Raw genomic sequence first — 26,722 nt, forward strand, 5'->3', positions numbered from 1 at the left:
AACAAAAAATCCTCCGGAGGCAAATAACCCCAGCTTTTCACATTATGAATAGAAATGAACAACAGTATAACTATGCAGTATTACTCATGATTTTATTGTACCACACCATCAAGTCATACATTTAAAACCTCCTGCTTAGAAAGCAGTCTCCGCTGTGTAAAGCTGGAACTCACAGAATCAATTCCGGATTGTGTGTGCATGTCTATGTGTAAAAAAAAAAAAAAAAAACGCTGTACGATATGTTGCCGAAAAAGGAAGTACGGATCTAAGCACAATCAGCACTCACCACAGAGAACGGGTCTATCTGCAGATGCTGAATGTGTATGTGATAATGCGCCTTGCTGTACACCTGTCTGTCGCTCTCTGCCTAGATCATGGGGTCGTAGGAGGGTCAAACAACAGTCTGCCGGCTGAACAGGTCGAGCGTGACGGCACTGAGGAATACCGGGATGCTCTTCTGATGGAAGAGGTGCAAATCCACCAACTCCGTCAACGTGCGGGAGAAATCCGTTTCCAGCAACTGCATACTGCCACTGCCTACTGGACCACTGGCCTAGAGAGAGAGGGGGAGAGGGGGAGAGAGAGATGTGTGTTACATTTGAGATATTTCATTATACATGATATACATGGTGTTTCTATACAATGAACTCATACATGTTAAGATTTTTCACCCATTTCCTGCCCAATTTGGACCGCCAATTACCAAAACACGCCCCCTACGACATGTGTGCAGTCAAGCCACTCATTTTTTAAAATGCCGCCGATGCAACATCACCGGGCGACCAACGTGCCTGGAAGAAGCGCCGCTGCGTTGCAGACGCTGGTGACCGCCATCTACCCACCCTGGAGACAGCAAGGCTAACTGTGCTCTCTCCTGGGGGACGTCAGTTGCCGATGGCTAGCAGCATGAACGTGATTCCAACCAGCGATCCTCTGATAATAGTGACCACGCCTTCGTCCATTTAACAAAACGTTTGATTAAATTAAATGTATTATTATTATTTTAAAAAAACAAACCCCACATCATTCCTCATCATGTGTTCTCTACTGCCTCCAAAACAGAATGTAGTGCTTGGACCCCGATGGCTGCAAATTGCAATGTAATTTACAGACTGCAGGGACAATCAATCAGTGTCTCAGACGAAACCTGAACGGACCGTCTTGCTTCCGAACAATAATTTAGATGTATTAACCGATTTTTCCCAGGCAAACTACTGAAGAAAGAACTCCAACTAGGTGACAACGTGAATGTTAAACTCCGGAAACACTTGAAAGATTGGATTTCTCTGCCCTTTAGTTTCGTAGCAAGCATAAACAGACCAGGTTTCACAGGTATCAGGCTTGCACATATTTGACCTCTGTGATTAGGGTCCATCATCCAGGGCCACACAGTTTCGAGAAGCCTGCATTTTCTATGAGCCTGTATGCTTATGTGAGCGTAGATCTGTATTACCAGTGGCTGCCACTAGAATCCTCCCTGTATTCAGCCTGCATGATCTTGCTTTTCTAATTGATGATCTTTCTTCTCCTGCTAGTGCTCTCCCAGTGTGGTATGTATGGAGAGATCTGCAAGACTGACAAGACAATCCATGACAAAATCAACTCCAAGTATCACGTGTGAAAGAGCAAACCGCAGTCCAAGTACATTTAGGGAGTTTCCACACTTATCCACACTCATGGCTCAATATTGCTGGTTTGCTTTCACACAGAAGAACTCAATAAGTGAGCCGCAGGTTTCGACTGCTTAATTTCCAACGTGACTTTTCTGCGTGCATTTTAGGAGTCGCCAGTGTTCATTATTTTCCTCGGACACAAACACTCAATCAGCGAAATACACTGTTTTCCTGCAGTCGTGGCATTTCACCCTGCAAGAACACCTGCACTCAAAAAGCCGTCCCCGTGGGAGGTGGTGATAAGTCAAAGCAGTCATGTGACGAAACGAACCAATCGGGCCACAACCCCACACAAGCGGCACCGTGAACGGATATCTTCCACACCTGCAGAGGACCGCACTGGAGTCTGCTTGAGGTAAACCTCAGACCACTGATAAGTCCAGGAGGACCGTAGATGGATGCTCTGGACCGCTCCCAGACTCGAAAACCGCTTTCACACTCGACCAAACGTTTGGAACTCATGAAGCAAGCAGACCAGGGGCTGGAAAAAAAAAATGTGTGAAAGTCAGGTAAGAGAGGGTAAATCAGGGGATGCTGTTCGCTGGTATCGCCGCGAACAGCACGCTGATTGTCATAAAGTGAAGCTGGCAGTGAGCCTTTTCACATTGTGTCCAATTGTCCTGTTGAAAGGACCAATAGAAATGCTCTAAAATGACTGAAAGGGCCCGTTTACACCAGACATCAGCATGTGCTTTCCTGATAGTATCTGGAACTACTTTGACCGGATTCTGTTTACACCAGTCAGTGTAACATCATGAAATCAGATTTTACTTTCCTGCGTTAAAAAGGTTTTTGATCGGATCAAAAAAAAAAAAAAAAAAAAAAAAAAAAAAGATATGAATCCGATCACAGAAAGTGCAATCCATTTCCACTTGTACTAAAAGTGGACAAGATCTGACTCCGACGGCCTCCGAATGTGGTAATCCGATCACAATGCCTCTCAGGGGTGCCAACACCTGGCTTTTCATACAAGCAAGAGAAATCCAAAGCTGATCCGATCAAGATCTGATCACCAAAAACGTTTCCTTCTCCTGTAAAGTTTCCATTTTGGAGATATGAGGTTGTTGCTTGAATGTTGCTAGATCAGACATGTAAATAAGGCATAAGTGGGCAGCTGCTTCTTCTCAAGTTCATTAAATTACTGTGTTCAAACGGAATCCGATTACAGAAAGCGCAATCCATTTACACTTGTACTAAATGTGAACGAGATCGGTCTCTGACCACCTCCAAATGTGGTCTAACAGAATCCGATCACACAAAGTGCCGTTCGTTTCCACTTGTACTAAAAGTGGACGTGATCGGCTTCCGACAGCCTAAGAATGTGGTAATCCGATCACAATGCCTCTTGGGGTTGCCAACACCTGGCTTTTCATACAAGCAAGTGAAATCCGAAGTGGATCCGATCAGGATCCGATCTGATCCAATCACCAAAAACGTTTGCTTCTCCTATAAAGTTTCCATTTTGGAGATAGATGTGGTTGCTGCATGACCGATGCTAGATCAGACATGTAAATAAGCAGTAAGTGGGCAGCGGCTTCTTCTCAAGTTCTTTAAATTGTTGTGTTTAAATTGGAATATTATTTGACAGACTCAATCGCATATGTTCCCCAAGCGCAGCTCTGATGAGGAAAAGGTCCCTTTGTTAAGAGCTCCCTAAGCATTCCAGAGGCCGGTGTTGGCGACGGTCCCGAGTCCTTCGAAAGAAGTCACGCTAATACATGTCACTCTGTTCGAGGACCAGCGGGTCTGTTTTTCCTTTTCTCTCGTAAATCACATTCAAAGAAAGGTCAAAGGAGCGTTTTCCGTCCTCATCAGAGAGGGACTTATTCAAATTGTGACCTTATCAGCGTTTGTTTGCATATTCACCACCTCAGAAATGTGTTATGAACAGTATTTGACCTTTCGGTTAACATCAGGTTTTTGTTGACAATGAAATCTTCCTCCAGTCAACACAAGTGGACAGAAGTGACAAAGCGCCCGAGGGTCTCTGTGCGGGAGCCGGGCGTGTGAAACGGAGGCTGTGAACGAGAGCGAGCAGGGCGAAGAACAGACTAATTAAAGAGGAGTAGGAGTGAGGTCTGTGAAGCGGAGTGAACGCTCAAACTTTCCGGCCAAGTGTTTCTCTGGAGCATAACTCCAAATAACCTGCGGTCAGCCGGCCTTCCAGGAGCTCACATGTAGCGCAAAGCCTTCAAGATGTCTGCACTGGAAACACCACATTAAACAAGTTTCAGGACTAAACCCTAAACCCTCATCAGCTGATCCCTTCATATACACACAAAACCATCATCACATTATTCAAAGATTACATATCAAAGCCCTAGAGCGGAAAACCAATCCCTATTTCACTGTGGTTACGATTCGGCTAAGAATAAGGATTAAGGTCAGGTTTAGGTGTAGATTAAGGCAAGGTTTGGGTGTAGGTTAGGTTACAGTCCGGTTTAGGAGTTGGATTAAGGTAAGGTTTAGGAGTAGGCTAAGGTTAGGTTACAGTCAGGTTTATGTGTAGATTAAGGGGTAGGATTAAGGTAAGGTTTAGGTGCTCAATGACGGTAAGGTTACAGTCAGGTTTAGGTGTAGATTAAGGGGTAGGATTAAGGTAAGGTTTAGGTGCTCAATGACGGTAAGGTTACAGTCAGGTTTAGGTGTAGATTAAGGGGTAGGATTAAGGTAAGGTTTAGGTGCTCAATGACGGTAAGGTTACAGTCAGGTTTAGGTGTAGATTAAGGGGTAGAATTAAGGTAAGGTTTAGGTGCTCGATGATGGTAAGGTTACAGTCAGGTTTAGGTGTAGATTATTGTAAGGTTTAGGTGTTTGTTTAATGTGTGGTTTAAGTGTATGTTAAGGTTAGGTTACAGTCAGGTTTAGGTGTAAATTAAGGCAAGGTTTAGGTGTTTGTTTAAGGTACAGTTTAGGTGTAGATTAATTCAAGGTTTAGGTGTTTGTCTGAGGTAAGGTTTAGGTGTAGATTAATTAAAGGTTTAGGTGTAGGATTATGGTAAGGTTTAAGTGTAGGTTAAGGTTACGCTACAGTCAGGTTTATGTGTAGATTAAGGTGTCAGATTAAGGCACGCTTTAGGTGTAGGATTATGGTTTAAGGTTTAAGTGTAGATTAAAGTTAGGTTACAGCTGGGTTTAGGTGTAGATTAAAGCATGGTTTAGATGTTGAATATAGGTAAGGTTTAAGCGTAGGTTAAGGTTAGGTTATAGTCATGTTCAGGAGTAGAATGTGGCAGTTTAAAATAAGGTTTAGGTGCAGAATTAAGGTAAGGTTTAAGTGTAGATTAAGTTTGTGTGTTGGATAAAGGTAAAGGTTCAGGTTTAGATTAAGATCAGGTTTAAACGCAGGTTAAGGTTGGGTTTAAACCACCAGTTTTGGACGTCACTAGGAGATTCAGCTGACCATTCAGAGCTTTAGTGCGAAATGGTAGACTCAGCCACTCATCCCTCAAGACAGCCTTTTAATCCGGTTCCTTTTCTTCGTCATGGCTTTGCACACTCTGTGAAGCTTGGAAACCGGGACGGAGAAGCTGTCACTGTATTGTCTGCTGGTTGGAGGTGTGAGAAGAGCTGTAATTGGCTGTGAAATGAGTTCTAGCTACTGATTAGGCAAACGTGTAATTAGCCAGTTGCTCTGCGCTAAGGGCCGATATTCATCACACTCTTAACACCCATACATGCTTTGTACACACACACACACACACATATAGGTACAACTGAACTAAAGAAATAAAATAAAGAAAAAGAAAAAATAAATTAAACCAACTACAACATCCCACACATTCTACAGATGTCGGAACAAGTGATTTAAATATTTATTTCTTTTGAATAATTAAATAACACTGTTCCTCTCGTTTCTCCAGTGAGATTATTATTTTTTTTTAAAGATCATTAGTACTGATAGCACTGACATTTCATCTGCTTCATTAGTCTGTGCTGTGGTTGTTCTTTAAGTATCAGTCGAAAGTAAGGCAGAGTAGATCACGCCACATTGAGGTCTTGGTTCAGTGGCATGCAAACGTTTGGGTAGTCCCATTAAAATATAGATTATAAAAATTTCCCAGAGTCTCCTAATGCAGAGTATCAGCCGATAACTATCTGATCTTTGTGTAATTAATTTCGTTCAGTAAAATCCCTTCATTTTAAGTAGCAGTTTCTATAATCAGACATTCTGACTGATTTAGTTAGTCGAGACTTTTCTTAAAATGACTGTTTTATAGTGTTCAATATCGTCTACTTCAGTCTGACTCTCCTCCTTGACCAATCAACTCTCAAGTATCTCTAAATATCAAGTGATATTTAGTATTGTTGGTCTACTGGTGTGTAATAACAGGTTTATTGTGGTTGAATGTAGAAGGTAGATTGTCAGTGTTGGCATTAGCGTTAGCCTCCGCTAGGTTCGGAATGGGCTCTCCGAGGTTCAGATATGGTCTGTTTTCACGTTCCACGGTAAAATAGCTCCACACTGCCGACTCTCAACTCTTTTATTTACCTTCTGAGGACGTCCACACTAATAATGGCTTCGTGGAACACCAGATGGCGCTCCGAACACTGGTTAAAACAAAGACTCTGGAACTGGACTGGGATTAAAATAGCAGATAACTGGTCCATTAAAATACACCTGGATTGGATAGGGATGGGACAGCCCTAGTTTGTAGGCTCTGGAGGGGTGGTGCACTGTTCTACTGTGCAGAGAAACCATCTACCAAATTCAGCATCAGAGTTTTTTTTTTTTTTTTTTAGTTTTTTTACATTAGGTAACCTAAAGAGGCATTATCTAAAGGTTTCCAAATGCCTCAGCTCAATCAAACATCTGTAGGATCTGCAGTGGCTCCATCTTGCACCTGGACCTAAAGGTTCTGCTGCTACAAGAGGTGCACCTTCAGTGGTCTTGTAGAGTCTGTGCCTCGGTGAGAGCGGTCTTGGTGGCACTTGGAAGACAGCAATAGCATAGGCCTACTGTTTCATCATTAACTGAACACTCCAGCGTATTTGCAGTTGGTCTGAAATAGCACGTCTTTAGCAGAATATATTTAGGTTCGTACTGTCCCTCATTTGCTTCTTGGGTCCTCATTCCGAGGCACCTTTCAATGGCCCCTTTTCCAATGCAGGGCCGAACGCTTCTGAGCATGAGGGGTGATTGTTTCGCTCCAGTTAACTAACCGTACTTGGGGTCGCTGCTTATTGGCTGCAAGATCCTGGGTCTTTGTGTTTCCAGCACAGAAAATGGCAGAGACTGTAATTAATAAGTACAAGAATAGCTGTTCAGTTCAGTTAGGAGCATAACAAATATTAACATACCGGAGTCGAGTACAGGCCTCCTCCAACTTCTGTACCACGCCGTCAGCGCGGCCCGACTACAGAGGCCTCGTCCAAGTTTGCTACCACGCCGTCAGCGCGGCCCGACTACAGAGGCCTCGTCCAAGTTTGCTACCACGGTGTCAGCGCGGCCCCGGCTACAGGGGCCTTGTTCAACTTCGCTACCACGGCGTCAGCGCGGCCAGACTACAGGCCATGTCCAACTTCGCTACCACGGCGTCAGCGCGGCCAGACTACAGGCCATGTCCAACTTCGCTACCACGGCGTCAGGACAGCCAGACAACAGGCCATGTCCAACTTCGCTACCACGGCGTCAGGACAGCCAGACAACAGGCCATGTCCAACTTCGCTACCACGGCGTCAGGACAGCCAGACTACAGGCCATGTCCAACTTCGCTACCACGGCGTCAGCGCGGCCAGACTACAGGCCATGTCCAACTTCGCTACCACGGCGTCAGCGCGGCCAGACTACAGGCCATGTCCAACTTCGCTACCACGGCGTCAGCGCGGCCAGACTACAGGCCATGTCCAACTTCGCTACCACGGCGTCAGGACGGCCAGACTACAGGCCATGTCCAACTTCGCTACCACGGCGTCAGGACGGCCAGACTACAGGCCATGTCCAACTTCGCTACCACGGCGTCAGGACGGCCAGACTACAGGCCATGTCCAACTTCGCTACCACGGCGTCAGGACAGCCAGACTACAGGCCATGTCCAACTTCGCTACCACGGCGTCAGGACAGCCAGACTACAGGCCATGTCCAACTTCGCTACCACGGCGTCAGGACAGCCAGACTACAGGCCATGTCCAACTTCGCTACCACGGCGTCAGGACGGCCAGACTACAGGCCATGTCCAACTTCGCTACCACGGCGTCAGGACGGCCAGACTACAGGCCATGTCCAACTTCGCTACCACGGCGTCAGGACGGCCAGACTACAGGCCATGTCCAACTTTGCTACCACGGCGTCAGCACGGCCCAACTACAGGCCTCATCCAACTTTGCTACCATGGCGTCAGCGCGGCCCGACTAAACAGTTGATGTGTAACAGCTGTGCGGGACTACGTTCACGATTTTGCGACTGTATATCCTCTATCCGTTAGCATAGCGCCAACAAACTGACTTGTTTACATTGATTCCAACATTATTTGGCATATGGAAAAATAACCTGCAACTCGTCTAATGGGTCAGCATCGGACGCAATGGTATGGCGCTGCCTTTGCAGCCATTAAGGCCCTGCAGTGGAAAAGAGGCTGCAGATGAACAGAGATGAACCTGACACATCTGATCCATTACATTCATCAGCGGAGCAAGTCAGCACGGCTGCGGTGCGATAGCTGTTATTAAACCAGCATGAGGTCTGCTGGAAAGCATTACCAGAAATTGGGTAGTGTGAAGGAGAAATGACACTATACATAACATTCATATAAAACATGTTTTAAATATTCTCAGAAGTCTCTAAAAAAGACAGGTCACCCTTTAAGAGGAGAACCGATCCAGGACAGGTATTTTCTGTTTTCATTGTTCAACCAAATTAACCAACATAGCAGCTACAAGCCCAATCTGCTAATTCTCCAACACAGAACTGACCTGATATACACAAAAACGGCTCATTTGTTATGCATTAAAAATAAACAAAGGGCAATTTCCCTCCAAACTGTCAGCTTAGCTGAACTCCCTTTCCAGAGGGAGAACGCATGTTGCATGAAGACTAGAATAATGAGAAATATGGAAATGCAAAACAGCAAGGCTACCATTTAAAATGACATTTCTGAAACATCTCCATCTTGTTGCACAGAGATCACATGAGCAGATAGTCTCCTCCATAGCGATGGGGACCACAGTTTTCCTTAATATGTGGCTAAACAACATCACCATCAGCTCCTCAATCTCTAACCTCTGATATCAGAGTATTCTACCACTCATAGGCCTCCAACTTGGATAAGAGCTTCCAATAGAGGTGTTACGCAGATGTACACGGTATGGTATGGCAGTCAACGTTCATACCATGGTATACCTAAAACATGGCATATCTTAAAGAGCACATGAGGACATAGTCAACTCCATAGTGATTGCAACCATGACATTTCTCCTGGATATATGTGGTGCGAGGTACCACAGGACACTTACCTCAAATATCTTGTGGAGTCCATGCCTCTATGACTCTGAGCAGTTTTGGAGGCATGAGGTATTGTGGACCTACACGATAATAAGCAGGTGTGTTTTATTAACATAAGAGCTGGACTTTATCTTCATTTGGCCAGTCCACTGACATCCAAGTGTTCAACCCATGATGGCCTACAAAACCTGCCGACTTTAGATAAGAGCTTTAAAGCACGAGGACTAAACATCTCAAGGAAAACGAGCAGAAGGTCTGTATGAAGGATCTGCTGTTTGACGTGTGTGCTGTTATTCTTCATAGTAGAGATCTCCCAGTCCATCTCCTTCTAACCTAATGGTTGATTTCTTTACGTGACGCTACTATCTAAGCACAAAGGGGACCCCATTTACTGTTTATTTGGCTCATGATCATCAGGTTTGGTGTTAAATAAAACCCTGTTAAAATCTACATAAGGTTTTCCAACAATCTGAAGAAACCCCGTAACCAGGCAAACAACCATTTAAAAAAAAAAAAAAAAAAAAAAAGACGTGTCTCAAACTTTATGCTGGTTTTAAATCTGAAGTATTGCGTGCCACAGTCTCAAGTCGATTAAAAAATAAATCAGATCAATATGTTTATCAGATAATCTGACAAGGGGAAAATTCCTTCCCTGGGTTTTACAGGTCGGATTTCTACTTTGCAACGCTGCCGGGCAGTTATTTCCAGGCACACCAGAGCAGGCTCTGATCTCTGAATGAACAGAGACAAAAATACTGAAACTGAAGATCAGATTACTGTTTAATTAACTGATAAAATAGAGGTAAAACATGAGGTAAAATCTGAAATTAAAAAAAGAAAAAGTTTCTATCACATCTTACCTTATGTTCTACCTCTAGTTTGGAGCGTTCGGCTCAGTAATGCACAAAAAACTTTGTTAGCTTGTTCTGGCCACTGCGCTCGCACAGATCTCCACATCGACAGGGGACTTTCCCCACTCGCGGTATAAACAACGACATGTTCAATGTCACGAAAATTACCATTCATATTTCAGTCACACTCACACACAGGTTACATCTCAAAACACACCTTCCCCATACATAAGGTGGCAGTAATAAATGCGACAGATGGACAAATTCATTTATGACTACATGAATGACCACATTCATTAGCATAAAGACTTCCTTTTGGAGACTGGGAAATGAAGTCCCTTTTGAACAAACAGGTTAACCTATGTTTGTACATCTGTATTTCATACTTTTCTTTTTCCTTTTATGTACATCATAAAAGTTTCACAGAAAGATTGATTAGTTCTGGAGCCAATAAGCCAATAAAGGTTAAGCTTTGACGTAGTAAATGAAAGAGGCCTTGAAATTCAGAGGCCTTTCATGTTGCACAACACACTATTAATACAGCTGTTTAAAAACACCAAAGAGTGATTCATCTGATTACTCAGTTAATCCAAAAAATTCCAAATGTATATGATAGCTGCAGCCCTAGGTAACTGCGCTTAGATAGGGTAAGTCCTGCTGTTTGCTATGATGTATGATGTGTGTCATGTCTGTAGGTTACTCTGATCCTGACTTTTGAATTTTAGAATAGCGGGGGTTGGGGTTGGGGTTTGGGTTCGGTGAATAGATCGGCCATACAGCTGATTTTGTTGGTATTGGGGCCGATATCTGATCGGACGTCTGGTAACAGTCGATACAGACCGCAGACAATGACTGCAACCAATGAGCTTTGCCCTTGACAACTCTGTTAATGTTAAGCGTATAAAATAATTCGGCTCATGTTTTTAACATGAACCAGGAGAACCTTCTATAGTGTGTACTCTACTCTCGGCCAGAGGCGGAAGCTTAAGAAGTTTTACATAAAAAAAAAAAAATAATAATAAATAAATAAATAAATAAATAAAGGTAACCTCTGCATACAAGGAATCATATGAGCCTCTCGGAAATTGTACAAATGATTCCAATTGGACGCCTCTACTGGGACGCAGCTCCAATGGCGGTGATCTTGACCTCGGAAAAGAAATATTTATCAGTACAAAAGGCCTTTTGTCCTTAGCAGAACACGCTTTCCTCAACACACACACACACACACACACACACACACACAGACACTCACAATCCTCTTCATACTTCGGTATGACGGCTGACATATGCTTAGCTGAACGGAGAGTGCGCGAAAGGGAATACAAGACGCAAAGGACAGAAATGTCATCGAGTATAACACTCAAACTCTCTGAAGGAAGCCTCGCTCTCCTCCGCGGCTCGGCTGATGTGCCAGACAGACGACGTCTTCTCGTTTCTCATCGAGGCATTTTGCTTTCAGTGGACTCGGGCTGTGGACTGCGCTGGCAGTAGAGTAGTCGCTGGAGATTACATCAAAGATCTACCCGTTTCAACCGCCTCGCGCTCTCCCCCATCAGCCGGGACCCGTGTATATACTCACACAGGCGTGATAGGACTCTTTAATATTGACCTTTTAACCTCTGTGGACCTGCCGGCGACCCTGGGCTTGCCTTCCTCATTCCTGTAACTCTTAAGGAATAGGGTGGTGATGGAAATTAAGCGAACGAGAACGATTACTGACCCCAGATGAGGTCGATTAGCTAAAGGCATGTTTGATATCGGACGTGTGCTTCTTTAGGTTACAGCTGGAGACGCTAGACGTTACGTACTTGAGTCTATGAACACTTAAGAATTTTCTCTGCTGAGATGTAAGACCCTAAGGAGTAAAGTGTAAGACCCTTCAAATGGAGCTTCAGAGCCCCTATACAAAGTGATTCTCTGTGAAGCCCAAAGGGCATCGCTTTAACAACCCTTTGTAGGACCTTTACTCTTAATAGTGTACATGGTGTAGTTCAAGGTTTAGCCTAAACCTAAATAAGCTCTACCCCTGCCGTTTCACCATATTTACAAACTACTTTCCAGCGTGTATGTGCCGAGACTGGATTGGTGAGGACTCGAGTCCAGTGTTCGTAGTGCTCGCAGTAAGATATCACATGACTGACTGAACCTTTGAAAGTGACAAATTCAGTAAACCTTATTTTTGCGCAACTGTACCTTTAAGAACAGCTCCCTGGATAAACAAATACTGTAAATACACTGTAAGCACGGCCGTGAAAGACAGTACTGTAAATACACTGTTAGCACCGCCGTGAAAGACAGTATTGTAAAAAGTTTTACAAAACGGGTGGTGCTACAAATGGTTCATTGGGTGAGGCCATAAAAGAACCACTGTTGGTTCCAGAAAGAACCACCAAGAAAAGGTTCCTTTACACTTGTTCTTTATGGGACCCTTTGTAGAACTCCAAACTCCCCACTGCACTCGCCAAATTCAGTCTCTGGTCTGGACAGAGTTCAGCTTCCATTTACAAATATTTACTCATCCAGTTCAATCCATTTCAGAGCTGCCGTGGCAATCGACCAAGCACAGCAGCCCAGGCTTCCCTGTCTCCAGCAAGTTTCACAAGCTCCTGCTGGGGGGGACCCCAAAGTGCTCCCCAGATCTGCCGTGGGATATAATCCCTCCAGCAGGTCTTAAGTCTTCCTCTGGATCTCCTTTTGGTTGGTTGCGGTCGGGAGGCCGCCTTACCAAATGCCAGAACCACCCCAGCTGGATCTTCTCAATGCCAAGGATCAGGGGCTCAAGTCAGAGTCTCCCTCGAAAAACAGAGCCTGGCTACCTGACAGCGAAAATCCATTTCATCTGTTTGTACCCGCAAACTCGTTCTTTCGGTCAGTACCAGCACTTCCTGACCATAGGTGAGGGTGGAGAAGTAGATTGACTGGTAAACCGAGAGCTTTGCTTTACTGCAGTCCGGTACAGCAATTGCATTACTGCAGCTACAGCTCCTAACCTACGCTTGATCTTATGATGCACCCACCCCACCTGGAGGAAGCTCATCATCCTTTCCTGGGGCACTACCATGGCTCCCCAGGAGATTTGGAGTTGCTGATTCTCTCAGTCTCGGCCTGGGACGTCAAAGATGACCTGTGCCTGGCTTTGCTGGACAGATAAGTAAGCGAGCACACCAGTCAGTTGTAGCAGACTTTAAAACCATTGCCCCCCCAATACAGTCCCATGCCACGTCTCCGGTCTACAGTCATCCAAGTCGAAGGGGGTTATTCCCACTATTAGGCAGGTGTTCATGATATTCTGATATGACCGTGATTTTTCTTGCCACCACTGCACAAGGACTTCGACTGGCTGTGGTTTTCTGGACTTATCCTAAACTTGACAAAGGTGGTCTCAACTACAGTCCTACTGCAAATGCAATTTCCTTTACTAACTTTAAGTTATTTAAAAGTTAAAAAGTCCAAGAAAACATTTAGTCTCAGAACATTTGCATGACAAACTGCATACTTCACTAAGAAACTCTGTTTCTGAGGATTTATCGTCCACAGCCTAACCAGTACTTATAGTGAGGCAGATGTCGAGAAGCAAAATCACCACCTTTTTTGAATTTTGGAATTTGACGTCCTACTATTACTCAAGCAGTTCTATGAAAAACAAACAGTTTCAGCCAGATGCCAAAGGCCCAGCTTCAATAAAGGAAGTCAAATAACTCAATTAGTGCCAGCTATTCAGCCCTGCCATATATATCCCCACACCCCCACCACCACCACTTTTGTTCAATTTGAATAAAAGTTCCACCACTTCCAGACATTGAACTTTGAAGTTCCTCCGTTTCCCCGGCCCCATTAGCTACTGTCCAGATAACAGACACGGAGCTGGGAGGTCTGAAAGCTATTAAGATCCATTTTAATCTTCATGCACTTCATTTTATTTGCCCTTTTCTCTATATGTGTGACAGCTGGAACAGAGTCTTTAGAACCAACGGGTCAAGAAAAGAATGACTAAGAGATGCGAATGTGTGTGTGGGTACTGCTGAATGGAGGTTCTACCTCCATCGTTACCTCTATCGTTACTTTTGTTACGATATTTGGAAAGATATCTTTAAAAATAAATAAATAAATAAATAAATAAAATTCTTATTTTATGATATGAATAAAAATATTCATATATATATATATATATATATATATATATATATATATATATATATAAAATTCTTAACATATTTTTTACAATAATAAAAAAATATATATAGATAGATAAGAGAAACAACTGTAATGCCAGTTATTGTATCGACAATCTAGCTTTTCTTGCCTTCGTTAATGCAGAGTCATCAGTTATACTGTCCCGCCCCCCACATGCCTCATCTCATACTTCCCAGTGGGAAACCTTCCCAGGCAGTAGCCCATGTAAGAAATGGCCACTGGAAAGTGGAGAAATTTTCCTGGAGGGCTGGATCATATGAATGATCATATGAATATGCTTACCATATTCACTCAGAGCTCTAAACTAGTGTGCTAACGCTCAAGTATTGGTCTTGATCTTGGTCTTAAAACTACAAACGAACAGTTTTGGACTCGTAGGGGTAGGGGGGTAAGACGCCGTTCCCAGGAGGACATGTTAAAACTGCAAAATATGGTGAATTCTGAGACTAATGTACAAGGGTAATTGCCATGGATTTTTTATTATTATTATTTATTTATTTTTTTTAATTGAACAACTATGCAAATTTAAGTCACGTCCAAAAATCTGCTTTCTGCCATAATAACCATCAATAGTGCTCTACTGTTTCCACAATGGCATTCAGTGCTTGGGCCCCGGTGATTGCCTCAGGCTCTAAACTTTCCAGTGTGTTCTACACTAACTTCAGACGTAGACTCAATATTAGAAGAATATCTTGGCTGCAAAACTTCAATGCCCACAAAACAGGGCTTTTTTCCTCCACATTTGGGTTCATGGTACCTTAGTCTTGACTGGCCTACTTTTTTTTATGTAAAATTTTAAGATTCACAGACAGGGCTCCTTAAGGCCTTATTAATGACCAAGGTAGCTTGTTTCTAGCTATGAAAATGTCCCAAACAAAACATTAACATTAGGAGTTCCAACATTCGTTTCTTATTAACTTAAATTTCCAATAAAACCAATGAAAAGACTATAAATATGTGCAGAGTTTCAATACAAGCATGATTCTAGTTAATGCAAATGAATTATAAACTACAGACATCATCAGGCTTTCCCGGAAGGCCCAGAATGCTCCGAGGGTTCCCCTCTGAGTAGACTCGCTAATAACTCGCTTATGCTTCAAAGTACGGCGGCTTTTAAAGATAACCTCTGGCCAAAAACTCCATCAATTCTTGCGCATTCTGCTAGCTTGTGAACCTTCCAGAAATATGGCTTATGATAGACTGCATTAGTAGTAATTAGATCATTTGCTCTTTTTCTCTCTGCGTGATACTCCGCTAATTTCAGGGTGTAATCAGCAGCTCCATTAGATGTAGTAATCATCTGCTGATTGGGCGGCGGCAAATGCCAAAGCTCAGAATGCTCAATCACCTTCTGCGCAGCAGCGGCAACAACCGACACATTCAGTATTCAGCCAAGTTAAAAAAAAAAAAAAAAAAAAAAAAAAAAAAGTTAGCCAGCTGAGTGACATGAGTTGACAAAAGTATTGGGACATCTGCTCATTCACTGTTTCAATGAAATGTTGCGAATTAGCTTTGAGAACTTTTGAACTGTGCTTATGAGATATAAGATGAAATGACCTGTCCTTGGGCTTGTAAAGTGGAGGCCACTGTTCTCGGTGGTTCACTCTCCAGAAACAGAGCTGAAGAACGGTGGCAGCTGTACTGCAAGGCTATTTTATACGCATTAAGGGGGTTATAGATGTAAATAAACAGCAAGAGGCTTCAGAATAAATCAGAATGATCTGATGCAACCGGTTCTAGATACATGATTTTTTTTTTTATAGTCAAGAAAATAAACCCACTGTCCTCCGATTTAATACAGTAAGCAGGTGCGACTGGTTGAAATGTAAGTTCTAAATAATAATTGCACTAAACACCTCGAAACCTCCATTACTAGGACCAGGTGCGTCAGATTTTACCTCGTTTTCAGCCTCCATTTATACTTTCGCGCAATCTGTTCCTCATTTGCAACCATTATGCAGCAATCTGGCCTATCTGTACGACATCCCACCCATGCATACATCGGTCATGAATAGTAGAGAGCTGGGATCGGGTCATCGCAATGCTAAATCATGCAGGTAACAAAGAGCTTTTCTTTTTCTGCATATGCATCGAAACCCTTCGGAGCTCAATATGAGCCTGAAATGGAGCAAAGAGCTGCATAAAGGGCCTATCTGGGGCCATTGTACGGGCTCGGCTGAAAAGAAAGACAGGTGGTGGCGTGATGATATTAGAGGATGGCTTTTCCAAATTGACGACATTACTGCTGAAGAGCCTGTTTCGCTTGAGCTTGGTCTACGCTCTGGTTCAGAACGTGGACGGCTATCGCACACGGGAACAGCTCGCGCCGAAAGGAGAGAGGAAAGGCACCGAGCTAGACAGGAAAGACGAAAGGCACCAAGTCAGAGAGGAAAGCTGCAGTGGAGCAAACCACCACCCCCACCCCAACACCACCCTGCTTAATTATTAGTCTTTTTAATTGTGACTATTGATTACCTTGCACCCTATAGGGATAAGCTCTGCAGGGGCAGCAGTTTGATTGCGATCGAGAGGCTTCTGATTGCGAGCGAAACAGAACACACATATGGCCTGCCAATGTCGAGTGTAAGTGAGAGATGAGGTTTTTAAGGTAAGGCCGATCAATGGATGAACGTGGGAGACTGGAACTAATTTGAATGGCACTTGCCAATTATTTACAAATGAGAAGATTATGGGTGACATCTCAATCAGCTATCAATCATGTGCCTGGCTGATTAAGATGCTGTTTCTTTCAACATGTCTGAAACTGGGATGGTTTGGACTCTGGCTAGTATTGTAGGCTAGGAATGGGATACGGTACAATTTTTCTTATAGCAATATCAGGGAACAGATTAGTAAATTACAGAGCAGTTTATAGTGCTAGACTTCTGTCATCACTGGAAGTTGATGTAACCCAATAATCCAATACTCTGGTATTTAATATATGAACTTGCAACCCTAACCCTAACCTCAATCCAAAATCTAATCCTAAATCATCCTGGCCTTAATTCTAACCCTAACCTTAACTTTAACTCAAAACCTAATCCTAAAATCATCCTGGCCCTAATTCTAACCCTAACCTTAACTTTAACTTCAACTCAAAACCCAATCCTAAAATCATCCTGGCCCTAATTCTAACCCTAACCTTAACTTTAACTTCAACTCAAAACCTAATCCTAAAATCATCCTGGCCCTAATTCTAACCCTAACCTTAACTTTAACTTCAACTCAAAACCCAATCCTAAAATCATCATGGCCCTAATTCTAACCCTAACCTTAACTTTAACTTCAACTCAAAACCTAATCCTAAAATCATCCTGGCCTTAATTCTAACCCTAACCTTAACTTTAACTTCAACTCAAAACCTAATCCTAAAATCATCATGGCCCTAATTCTAACCCTAACCTTAACTTTAACTTCAACTCAAAACCCAATCCTAAAATCATCATGGCCTTAATTTCTAACCCTAACCTTAACTTTAACTTCAACTCAAAACCTAATCCTAAAATCATCCTGGCCTTAATTCTAACCCTAACCTTAACTTTAACTTCAACTCAAAACCTAATCCTAAAATCATCCTGGCCTTAATTTCTAACCCTAACCTTAACTTTAACTTCAACTCAAAACCTAATCCTAAAATCATCCTGGCCCTAATTCTAACCCTAACCTCAACCCAAAATCATCCTGGCCCTAGTTCTAACCCTAACCTCAACCCCAAATCATCCTGGCCCTAATTCTAACCCTAACCTCAACCCAAAATCATCCTGGCCTTAATTCTAACCCTAACCTCAACCCAAAATCATCCTGGCCCCAGTTCTAACCCTAACCTCAACCCAAAATCATCCTGGCCCCAGTTCTAACCCTAACCTCAATCCAAAATCTAATCCTGAATAATCCTGGCCCTAATACTAACCCTAACCTTAACCCAAAATCATTCTGGCCCTAACTCTAACCTCAACCCAAAATCTAATCCTAAAATAATCCTGGCCCTAATTCTAACCCTAATTTCAATCCAAATTCTAACCCTAAGCCCTCACTTCATACCAAAACCTAATCATAACAGTCTTTCTGGTCTTAATACTAACCCTAACCTCAACCTAAAATCTAATCCTAACCTTAACCCAAACCCTAATTCTAATCTCAACCCAAAATCTAACCCTAAACCCTCACCCAGGCCCTAATCCCAACCTCAACCCAAATCCTCACCTTACCCCTGGCCCTAAACCTAACCTCAACCTAAAATCTAATCCTAACCTTAACCCAAACCCTAATTCTAATCTCAACCCAAAATCTAACCCTAAACCCTCACCCAGGCCCTAATCCCAACCTCAACCCAAATCCTCACCTTACCCCTGGCCCTAAACCTAACCCCAACCATCTCCCAAAACCTAATTCTAATCCTAACCTCAACCCAAAACCTAATTCTAAACTCTGACCCAGGCCCTAATCCTAACCTCAACCTAAAACCTAATCCTAATTCATCCTGGTCCAAATTCTAACCCTAACATCAACCCAAAACCTAATCCTAAACCCTCACCCAGGCCCTAATCCTAACTCTTAGCCTCAGTCTAATCCAGTTAAACTCCAGTTCCAGACTGGAGTGGGCAGCAGCAGGTCTACAGCAGCTGGTTGAGGATGTTGAGATGGTCTGTACTAGACCTGTTAGATGATCAGTGATTTCTCTGGTGAACATCTACAGACCTGAACCTTGGACTGAATCGGACTCTCAAATCCAATCTACTGAATCTCCAGATGCTGCTACATGACTGCGACATTGTTGAGATGTTAGAGTGTGTTTATTTCATCTAATAAAGATGATTTTCTAAAAAAGAATTATTAGTGAATTAATCTAATGACTCTAATGACATCATTTCTTGCCAAGGTCTCTTAATGTCCAGGAGGTGATCATGATTGACTACAGTGTGACTGTCTATGGTCATGCACGTTTCACAGTCATGCTACCATTCAAGTAAGAAGCCCCTGCTCCAAAATCAACAACTTCAAGATTGACACCGACAAAGATAAAGCCCTGTGGAGGACAGTTTGGTGGACAGATGAAGAGATTGTGTTGTTTTGGCCACAATGTCCAGAGGTGTGTTTGAAGGAGTAAAGGCGAGGCACACTGTTCCAACTGTTGAGCTGTTTAGCTGCCAGTGAAGCTGGAACACTGCACAGTGTGAACGGAATAATACAGCAGAACTTCCTCAGAGTTCTTCAGCATACCCGCAAACCATCAGCTAAACAGCAGAACCCGAGATAAAACTGGGTTTTCCAACAGGACAATGAACCCAAAACACACACACTAACGGTGGTTGTGGAATGGGCAGAGCAGGCTAACGTTAAGCTTTTTAGAATGGCTTCCCAAAGTCCTGACCTCAAATACGTGGACTGTGATTAAGGGTTGGGTCTATCAATATTGGGAAACCAATGAATTTTGTTGCCTTATTATTCTACCAGTCAGTCAAGAAGAGATGTCAGATATCCAATCAGAATTTTGCCAGATGCTTGTCGGTGGCCACCAAGTGTCTGGTCAAGGTGCTAGGAAACTTGCTAGTGGATATTTCACCAAATATCCAAATAAGCTTGTTGTATACTTTTGACCCTGTGCTGATTTCAGACCCCCCCCAACCCCAAAAGATTAACAGACAGTGTATGTTGTCACTCTGCGTCAGACCAGCTGCCACTTACCAGTCTGACCATCAGGCCCTTCACCCACCACCACCAATACCAGACCAGCGGCACACCCCCCTACCACTGCTACCTATTTAATGGCCATGTTAAAACCTAAATGGACTCGTAATGGACTATTAATATCACCACTATTAACTATCTGTTTGATCTGGTTTGGTCATTTTTATCATTAATGTTTAAACAGTTCTGACCAGTGGAGGACAGGTCGGGTCCCCCTTGTGAGTCTTGGTTCCTCCCAAGGTTTCTTCCTCCAGCTCTGAGGGAGTTTTTCCTTGCCACTGTCGCCGTTGGGGCTCACTGGGGGTCTTGGATCCTTCATGTCTTCTTATGTTATTACTTTTTTTCTGTCTTTTACTAATTACTAATTATGTAAAGCTGCTTTGTGACGACAACAGTTGTAAAAAGCTATACAAATAAATTTGACTTGACTTGACTCTTTCTACCCCACAAAAATAGCAGTTCAGAGGATTCCCAGAAAGCCCAATACGGTCATGATGTGTGTATATGGATGGATATTTGTAACAGTGAGTTTTGTTTACTTGTTTACTAATAATCAGTGTTAAGCACTGGTCCCCAAGTATCGTTACACCCCAATCATTTTTGCATCGACTGTGTTCCTTTAAACTTGTTAATTCCAACTACACATTAGCCCACAATGTAACACTGCTATGGTTTAGTCCTCGGACAAATTCATTTGATTCATAAATGATTCATTTCTTTTTGGGTCAAGCAGCTCTCGTCAATGAGTGAAAACACTGAAGAACAAGATTTTACCATGTGCAGACCCAATTTCTTCCTTTTTCTGTGTGAGAGAAAAACTGTCCTCATGATTGACGGATGTCTCACTACTTTCCCCATTCACCTAAGCTGCAATGCTTTGGCCCTGCACTTCAAAACACCACTGGAGTCCTGAAAAGCAGACATTTTCCATAATGAAGTACGTTTTAAAGGAGTCAAATTAAGTTAAGTTGCTCACCAAGTGAACGCTTTAAACACATCTAGTTTGTTAAAGACTCGTTTGGCAATATTTAGTTAATTGAGGAATAAAAATAAGTGACCGTGGATATGAAAGTGATGCATGTGAGTGCAGGAAATGGCTACCAAAGACCCTAACGAATCATTACTGGGCAAGAAGCTCAAGAAACTCCTGCTTAGTCTTTAGAATAAATAAACCAAATAAACCAAAAAGTGGTTTAAAAAACAAATGTTTAAAAATAGCTTATGTTAATGAATTGTCCAACCAATTCCAAGAATATCACACTCGGGAAAACCTTTGGACTGTTTCTTCAACCGAAATCAAGCCAGTTTTTCGATTAGTTGGGTTAGTGAAAGTCACATTAACAACCTAGCCAACAGGTCTACTAGTCTGCATCAATGCGGATACAGGCTGGAACCAGTGGAGTAACAGTAGAATAATAAATAATAAATAAATATTTTACTACTATATAGTCATTTGTTTTAGCTCATGAAAAAAAATCATTACTACAAACTGTATTTTTACTAAGATGCTGCTGTGTGACTAAAGCAATTAGCTAACATTAGCCAGCTAACATTATGTATTTATGCCCACTGTCTTACTGCAGGGTTAGTAGCTAAAGCCAATATAATGATAACGGTCAAATGTCAATGGTCAAGCCTTGGGACCGCAGCTGTTCTCCATTGCCAGTGTTCGCAGAAGGGGAGCTCAAACTAGACTACTGGGCTGATTTCTAAACACTGATCATAAAGAAAAGCACCAGCTTAGTTTAATTTTGTATATATTTATTATTATTATTATTTTGAACTGGCAGGACTCAAGAAAGCCTTACCTGGGACGATGAATGAGGGCAAGGCTAGAAGCTAACCTGGCCTCAAACTCCTCAGCAAGAGGACTGCAACACAATCAGGTAAGTTTTATTACGTTATGCTATAAAAGTAGGTTCTTCGAGCGGTCAGCAAATAAAAGAAATGTACGGATTGGGTAATTGGCAGTCCAAATTGGGGAGAAAATAAAAATAAATACATTAAAATATAAATAAATTCATTAATTTACATAGATTTTCAGATTTCTAATGATCCAACAGGCCCAGATATTAATATTGATGTACTATTTATACATTAATAATGCACTCTGTGTCTTAAAGATAGGAGTATGATAAATTAAGTAGGGCAAATATAACATACCTGCCTGTTTTTCTATTGAAGCAAACAGGTTGTAGATAAGATAAGGTAAGATGATCATCTACTATTCCCCACAGTGGGGAAATTCACAGGGTCACAGCAGGAAAGGGATAGCAAGACATTCATGACTGTTGCATGACTATTGCGACTACTGTGAAAGTACACATTGCGATGAGCATGCTGGACCCATCTATTGGTATTGTATAGTATGTATTAGGTCCATAAACATGTATTAGGTCCATTCTTCGTACACAGCCTTTAAGTTATTCTAATAAACCAGTGATGCTGGGTCAGTTGACCCACACAAGCACGTGTTCTTCTATATAATGACCCAGAGCGCAGTTCTGCAGAACGAATATTAATACTGGATTCGGTTAGCCTCTGAGGAAACAGGGGCCGTTAGGCCTTTTAGCGTAAAATGTGTAAAAAGGTGAGTGCTGTGTTTGTATGTGTGTGTGTGTGTGTGTGTGTGTGTGTGTGCAGAACTCAAGGTTAATAAATATTGACAGTAAATTATCTTTAGCAGCGGGGTCGCAGGTGGCCCCAACGGGCCCGATTTGACACACTCGCACATCAAAAACACGCAAATTCACCGACAGCGCCAAGCAGCACGCCCGGCTCCTTCACTCGTGGTGAAAAGAGTATTGTAGACTTTTGATTCAAAACCAGAGCTAAGAAAACAGATATATTATTACGATTTCTGAGAACTCAAAGAGAAGGTCAGATGGGTGCGACATGAGCTTTTATCTGGAGAGGAGAGAAGAGATTAAAGTGTGAGCGCAGTCGACGTGTCTGGGGTCCGGAGTTTGCTTCTTCAGGCTGAAGTCAGACTGAAGCCACCTGCCAAATACTGGCAAGGTCTGCCCTGTGTCAACAGAACAGCTCTGACCTGTGGAGGCATGGAGGTGTCCTGTGGTCTCTGGCACCAAGGCGTTAGCAGCAGATCGTTTGAGTGGGTGGGGCCTCCATGGGTCGCATTTATGAGCCTTAGCTGCCCATGACCCTGTTGCCGGTTCACTGGTTGCCCATCCTTGGAGCACTTTTGGTAGATACTGACCACTGCATACTGGTAACACCCTACAAGACCTGGCTGATGTTTTGGAGATGATCTGACCCAGTCAGAGTAGCAATCACAATATGGGCCTGGTCGAGTGTATCCTTACCAAGAGTCACATAAAGCCAGCCAACCACATCTTTTCAAACTACTGCTTAGCCAAGATCACTGAAAACAGTAGACAGAGACACAACAGTAGCCATTTGGGAGACCATAGCAACTGCCTAGCAACCTACCTAGCAACCTACCTAACAGCATTATCAACTGCTAAACAACTGCTGAAACAACATGCCAGCTGACTGAGCAACGCCACAGGGAACACTTGCAATACCATAGGAAACCATCATCTAGCAACTCCCTAACATAATCACTACAACCACGACATCAAAGGAACCACCTTGGACACCATAGCAACCATTTAACACCATGGCAACCCCCTTGCATCAATACGGCAAGCCAAAGAGTCCATGTGCACCCAAAGCAACGGTCCTCAATAAAACTATGACAACTTATACACTACATGTATATGTCCAAATATTTATGAACACTTGAGCTACTTTAAGTTGCACCCATTGCTGAGACAGCTTGTCTAGAACCGGTAAAGAAAAAACATATAAATTGCCAATAGATTAGGACTCACAATGCCTAATGCCATGGATGGGCTAGCGCATGGAGTAGTGCTCCATCCGATACTTTTGGGACAAGACATTCTAAACTCACTAACTTACTTGTCGCTGAATGCAATCAAATCCTTACAGCAATGCTTCTCCAAAATCTAGCAGAAAGCCTTCTTCCCTGGACAGTAGAGGCAGTTTTTTCCAACAAAAGCAGAAGAAACAATAAGTTAGCCGGTGTCCCAATACTTTTGTCCATTTAGTGTTTATAAGTACAAAAAAGGGGTCTATCTCATGGATCGAGCCTGTTTAGTCTTGGCCCTGGTGATCTACTACCCTGCAGAGTTCAGCTCCAACCCTAAAGCGCCTGATCCAGGTAATGAAGACCTTCAGGAGCATCTGTAATGGAGTACTGGAGGCAGGTGAATTGGATCTGGGTACTGGGAACTCTCTAAAGTGGATAGATCTACCAGCACCTACGGTATAATCCATCAACTGCCTGCACGAATCCATACAAACTCGATGTGGAGCACCAACTTGGTCACGTGTTCATTAGATCAGCTGAAATGACAAACATGTGACTAAATGGTGAAACGAGGAGGTTTAATGTAGGAGCCAGCAGAGGTTTAATGTAGGGGCTAAAGGGTTAACAGTCCTATATAAGGCAAAGCAGCACCGCAGTATGGATCGCCTTTAATAGGCCCATGCACGTTAGCACGCACAGCGCTATGCGGCAGACCATATTCCCATCGACAGAAAATCATTAATTGTGAAAAATATTGTTGGGCTGTTTGTTAAAACTTGAAGCAGCGTAACAACAAAGGTGGATTACAGAGCCACGCTTTGCATTCATATTCATGAGCCTAATTAAAATGAGACTGTATTCGCCTCATTTGCATGAATCCAACAAAGATTAGCATCACGACCAGTGGGGAATACTGTACCTGTGCCAGGCCTGCTGAGATTACGGCATTAAGAATGTGTAAATAACAGGGTGGGAGCGCTGCCGAGCTGTCAATCTAAATAAAGGAATATTATAGGAGCCCCAAGTTCAGAGATGATGGAACACGACAAAGACGGATACTTCGCTACAGTGTCGACATTGTTTCTGTATCTTCAATTAAAACGAATGGTGGTGGTAAGTACTCTGATCCACAGACTGCCTATTATTTTGTGCTCAGATACCACCTGGAATACCATAGCAACCATCTAGCAGATACCGAATAAGGTCCTATAATCAGTAACATATCTGACCATATTTGCACAGTTGTCAGGTAAAATTAATCTGCATACTATATACATATTCTTACTGATGCGTGAATAGATTATTAAGAGACTGGCAATTATTTGGGATACCCTAGCCACCGCCTAGCAACACTATCTAGCAACCCTAATCAACATCACAGCAACCACCTTAAATTCCATAGCATGTGCCTCGCAACACTATATCATGCATCAGGCAACTACCTGAAATACCATAAGAACCACTTAGCAACCCTGTAGCAACAGCCGAGCATCAGCATAGCAATCACCTAGCAACACACTCGCAACCACAGGGGATACCATAGCAACTACTTACCAACACCATAGCAAACATCTAATTAAGATATCCAAATAAGTCCCATAACCAGTAATGTCTCTGACGATATTTTCACATCAGGTAAAATGAATCTGCATACAACCCATTTTTAATGATGCATAAATAGATCTAATACATAAATAATAAAAACAAACAAACACTAGAACCACCCAACCAACCATATGGGGGTACCACAGCAACCACTTGAGCAATTAATAGCATTTGCACCCATAGCAACACATTATCCATCTAGCAACCGCTTAGGAACTCCATACCAACTGTCTAGCAACCACTGAGCAACACCACAGCAACCCAACCAACCATATGGGGTACCACAGCAACCACTTGATAGAACCTGAGCAACCATTTGAGCAACTAATAGCATTTGCACCCATAGCAACACATTATCCATCTAGCAAGCGCTTAGGAACTACATACCAACTGTCTAGCAACCACTGAGCAACACCACAGCAACCCAACCAACCATATGGGGTACCACAGCAACCACTTGATAGAACCTGAGCAACCATTTGAGCAACTAATAGCATTTGCACCCATAGCAACACATTATCCATCTAGCAAGCGCTTAGGAACTACATACCAACTGTCTAGCAACCACTGAGCAACACCACAGCAACCCAACCAACCATATGGGGTACTACAGCAACCACTTGATAGAACCTGAGCAACCATTTGAGCAACTAATAGCATTTGCACCCATGGCAACACATTATCCATCTAGCAAGCGCTTAGGAACTACATACCAACTGTCTAGCAACCACTGAGCAACACCACAGCAACCCAACCAACCATATGGGGTACCACAGCAACCACTTGATAGAACCTAAGCAACCATTTGAGCAACTAATAGCATTTGCACCCATAGCAACACATTATCCATCTAGCAACCGCTTAGGAACTCCATACCAACTGTCTAGCAACCACTGAGCAACACCACAGCAACCCAACCAACCATATGGGGTACCACAGCAACCACTTGATAGAACCTGAGCAACCATTTGAGCAACTAATAGCATTTGCACCCATAGCAACACATTATCCATCTAGCAAGCGCTTAGGAACTCCATACCAACTGTCTAGCAACCACTGAGCAACACCACAGCAACCCCCTGAAATAACATAGGAACCCAACAAGACTAGAAACACTATCAAGCAACCACTTAGCACTCATCTATCAACACAATAGGAATCACTTAGCAACACCACAGCAACCACCTGGGACGCCATACAGTACCAACCAGGGTAGCAACCAGGGTAGCAACCAGGGTAGCAACCAGGCAGGGCAAATTCCACTGGGGGGGTGGGGGGGTGGGGGGGCTGGGAGGGGGGGGGGGGCGTGTACTTGCTTAAAGGTGCTGCTAGCTTTGCTCACAAAAAAAGCAGCTCCAGCACCATTAGCATTTAGCCCTTTCAGAGTGCTGGTAAAGATCTCTTTCAGACTTTC

The 26,722-nt window shown here is 43.1% G+C and overlaps 1 protein-coding gene across 2 annotated transcripts in view; it reads right to left on the bottom strand.

Annotated features, from left to right (window-relative positions):
- Positions 1-210: 210 nt before the first annotated feature.
- The window catches only part of mad1l1 (mitotic arrest deficient 1 like 1), a 95,454-nt gene continuing 68,942 nt past the window's right edge, over positions 211-26,722 (bottom strand). For both annotated transcript variants that reach the window (XM_072657665.1, XM_072657666.1), the window contains one exon: positions 211-553. In XM_072657665.1, coding sequence (XP_072513766.1) covers positions 392-553 — 162 coding nt within the window. In that variant the 3' untranslated portion in view covers positions 211-391. The remainder of the gene's footprint in view (positions 554-26,722) is intronic.

This window comes from Salminus brasiliensis, chromosome 15 (assembly GCF_030463535.1).
Source record: "Salminus brasiliensis chromosome 15, fSalBra1.hap2, whole genome shotgun sequence".
Taxonomy (NCBI): Eukaryota; Metazoa; Chordata; class Actinopteri; order Characiformes; family Bryconidae; genus Salminus; species Salminus brasiliensis.